This window comes from Cryptomeria japonica, chromosome 5, assembly GCF_030272615.1.
Source record: "Cryptomeria japonica chromosome 5, Sugi_1.0, whole genome shotgun sequence".
Classification (NCBI taxonomy): Eukaryota; Viridiplantae; Streptophyta; class Pinopsida; order Cupressales; family Cupressaceae; genus Cryptomeria; species Cryptomeria japonica.
The window spans coordinates 217736622-217740136 of NC_081409.1; the positions used below are offsets into that span (position 1 = coordinate 217736622).

The 3515-nt window shown below is 37.6% G+C and overlaps 1 protein-coding gene across 1 annotated transcript; it reads left to right on the plus strand.

Annotated features, from left to right (window-relative positions):
• The first annotated feature begins 1933 nt into the window (after positions 1-1933).
• On the plus strand, positions 1934-2767 carry LOC131064381 (uncharacterized). The gene has a single exon (XM_057998506.2). The coding sequence runs from the start codon at positions 1934-1936 to the stop codon at positions 2765-2767; it is 834 nt and encodes a 277-aa protein (XP_057854489.2).
• The last annotated feature ends 748 nt before the right edge of the window (positions 2768-3515 follow it).

Here is a 3515-nt window from a genome sequence, read left to right on the forward strand (position 1 = left end):
GATCTAGGATATATATATATATATATATATATAGAGAGAGAGAGAGAGAGAGAGAGAGAGAGAGAGAGAGAGAGAGAGAGAGAGAGAGAGAGAGAGAGAGAGAGAGAGAGAGAGAGAGAGATTGTGTTTCTATAGACAACTAAAATATTTCTATAGATCGTATAAATTAATTCAACTTATAAAAAATTTAAAATTCATCACCATCATAGTAAGTTAGAGTAATCATTACGAATGTTATTTGGCAAAAAATAAATTAACAATGGAAATATTTGAAAAATAAAGTGTATATTAATTAATAATAGTATATCAAATAATTGGTGAAGTTCCATACATTCATGAGAAAATGACTTAAGTTATTGTTCAAGATGAATAATTTGAATTAAGAGAAAAAAATGGAGAGCGAGACGTAGAAGGTCACCTGCGATAAGAAGAAGGGTGTTGCAGAGGACACGAGCCCGAGAGAACCTGTCAAATGGCAAACATTGGAAGTCGATTGGGATGAATATGGTGTTAAACAGGCAGAGTTTGAAGAAAGCAATGCTAACACAGGCGGGAATTTGAACCATTGCAAGGATACAGAAAAGGGTTCTTTTACAGGCGGTATCGAAATAGACCTAACTAAAAGTATCGAAAATGAGAAGATGATCTTCGACCAACATGCGATTATTGCTAAATTTATAGGGCCCAAACTGTCAAGAAAAGAAATTCACGCCTGGGTAGTGGAACAGTGGGGGGGGCACATAATGATAAAATTCCTATGCAAGGGCTTCTTTGTTGCCGTATTTCCCAATGAAGATGATAGAGACCACATCATTAACCTTCAAAACTGGTTTCGGGACGAGCATCCCTTGTATATTCAGTCGTGGACTCCAAACTTTGATCCAACTTCAATAGCGGTGTATGATAAACCAGTATGGATCCGATTATACAACCTTCTGATAGAATATTGGAGTAAGGCATGTTTGGAAATGATCGAAAGATCCCTTGGCATGTTATTGGAAATTGAAGAAGAGATTGTAGAGGGCGATTTATACACATACACTAGACTCAAACTAGCAGCCATAAAGATAATACCCTCTTCGGTTATGCTTTTCACTGTAGACGAGGGATGGAAACAGCACATAGAAATTGAAAATGAAATTGGTGTTTTCTCTCGATGTGGAAGCAAGTTTCACAGCACCAACAAATGCAGATTGTTTGTGAGAAAGGCCTTTAAGAGCCCGCATAGAAAACCAAAACAGGTATGGAAGGCTAAAGAAAAAACTCAGGTACCTGAAACCCTACTTTTAGAAGGCCCTAAATTCATTAAAAGTTGTGCTAATCAAGATATAAGCTCAGAAATTCCTAATCAAGACATTCCAATGGATGGTAACCTAATCCCAAACAACGACATAGTGGTGTATCCAATCGAAGATCCCGCTGCGAAGGAAGTTTTGCAAGAGTCGAATCTGGATACTGCTGAGTCGGGTAGTGATGATGATGGTTTGAATATTGTGGATCCAAGACACATTAGCCAATCTGCAAATATCATCCTTGGAAGAGCAAAAGACACAAGAGGGAGGAAAAGTCACAAAATGGTTAGGGAGTAGAGGGCAAATGAGAAGGGCATTGTTAGTATGATGAAATTCTTGAATCCGATCAAGAGAGGCAAGCCCTCCCTTGGGGGAAGCTGAGGCTTACCTCATGGAATGTCAGGGGCCTCTCGGCTACTGACAAAAAATGTCCGGTCAAAAGAAATTTGGCCAAGCTAGACTCTGAGGTATATATTCTACAAGAAACAAAATTGAGTAAGGAAAAGGCGCTCGAACTCATCAAATATTGTTATAAGTGGGAAGGTATTTTTCAAGATTCCAGGGGCTCGACTGGGAGCTTGGGAATCATGTGGAACTCCTCCAAAATAGATGTGCATCCCATTACCTCTTTTGATCACTAGATGGTGTGCATCATTATCTGCAAGCAATCCAATATCTCCTATCCGTTGTTTAACATTTACGGTCCCAGTAAAACGGAGGAAAAACTTAAAGTTTGGAATGAGGTCTTCAATCAAGCTAGCCAATTGGATTGTCGTAAGGTCATTGCTGCTAGTGACTTCAATGCTCTTTTGGACATTGATGAGAAGGTGGGAGGTCTCCAGAAGCCCTCAAAAGTGATGGATGATTTTCAAGAATTTGTATCTAATTGCAAACTAATAGATATCATAGCAAAGAATGGAAGATTCACTTGGACCAACAGAAGATTAAATTTTGCCAGCATATCAGAAAGGCTTGATCGCTTCCTGGTGGGGGAATGGTGGATTAATGGTGACTACTCTCTAGAAACTGAAATTGTGCCCCAAATCAAATCAGATCATCTACCACTGTCATTATCCATTGCACGGGAAAATCAGAATCATAAGAACTATTTTAAATTCTTGAGCATGTGGTGGAGGGATGAAACATTCCTTGTCAATCTGAAAAATTGGTGGCAGGAAGGCAACATATACTCTGGCTACCCTAGCTTTAAGTTTATCAAAAGAATTCAATTCCTGAAAAACAAAATTAAGGACTGGAATAAGAACTCATTCAAAAATATTTTTGTTGAGAAAGGTAGAATCGAGGAAAAGCTAGAAGAGATTGGTAATAAGGTAATGCAATTTGGCATAACCAATGTGGAGTTCGAATTAGAGAAATCACTGAAAACACAGTATTTGGAAATTTTGAAGAGGGAAGAACTATATTGGAAAGACAAATCCAGGGGACGGCTTAAACATCACACACTAATCCTTTGACCTTGCTTACGTGGCAATTATGGGCCCATTACCTTTGTCAAGTTCTGCTTCTGTCTGTTTCCGTTTCCGTGAATTTTCAAATTTAAACATTTATCCTGCCCAAATCTTGGTGGATGTTCATAAATGTTTGATGACAGCTTGTAGTCTTTTTATACTTCCCAGCGTGATCCCAGCTTGTTGCAAATGGGAGCATCTTGTTGCCATCACATGAAATCGAGAAGTGCAGCAGGCCGACTCAGTGGTGACTAGGGCTATGATCTTTATCTCGTATGATTGCAGGATATACACAAAATGCGTCTTTTGAAAAGCATTTAAAACACACTTTCAAGCAAATGCTATTGGCAGTGAGAAAACCTTGTCAATATCCTCATAGCCAGTGCGAAAATGGGAGCTGCCGAACAGGGTATAGACATCCATCACCCAGTAAACGGTAAGAGTTATTTTAAAGAAGATATAGGCAAAAATGTGTGAGCATAGACAAGAAACGTGAACTATTTGACAGATTTAAGTTTTTCCTGTGTTCCTCCTTTCTTTTGCATATAAAGAAAGCTTGGTAAATTTATTTTAAATTTTGTTGTCTAGTGTTTTTATTTATTTTTTATTTCTGGAATCTGGAAGAATTAGAGGATAATTGTAAATAGTTTGCTCAATAATGTAATGAAATATCTTTTGAAATATTTTTTTTTACTTGTAAAATTTTCATATTTATAAAGAACCCTTAACATAGTTTTATTTCAGTTTTTTCAAA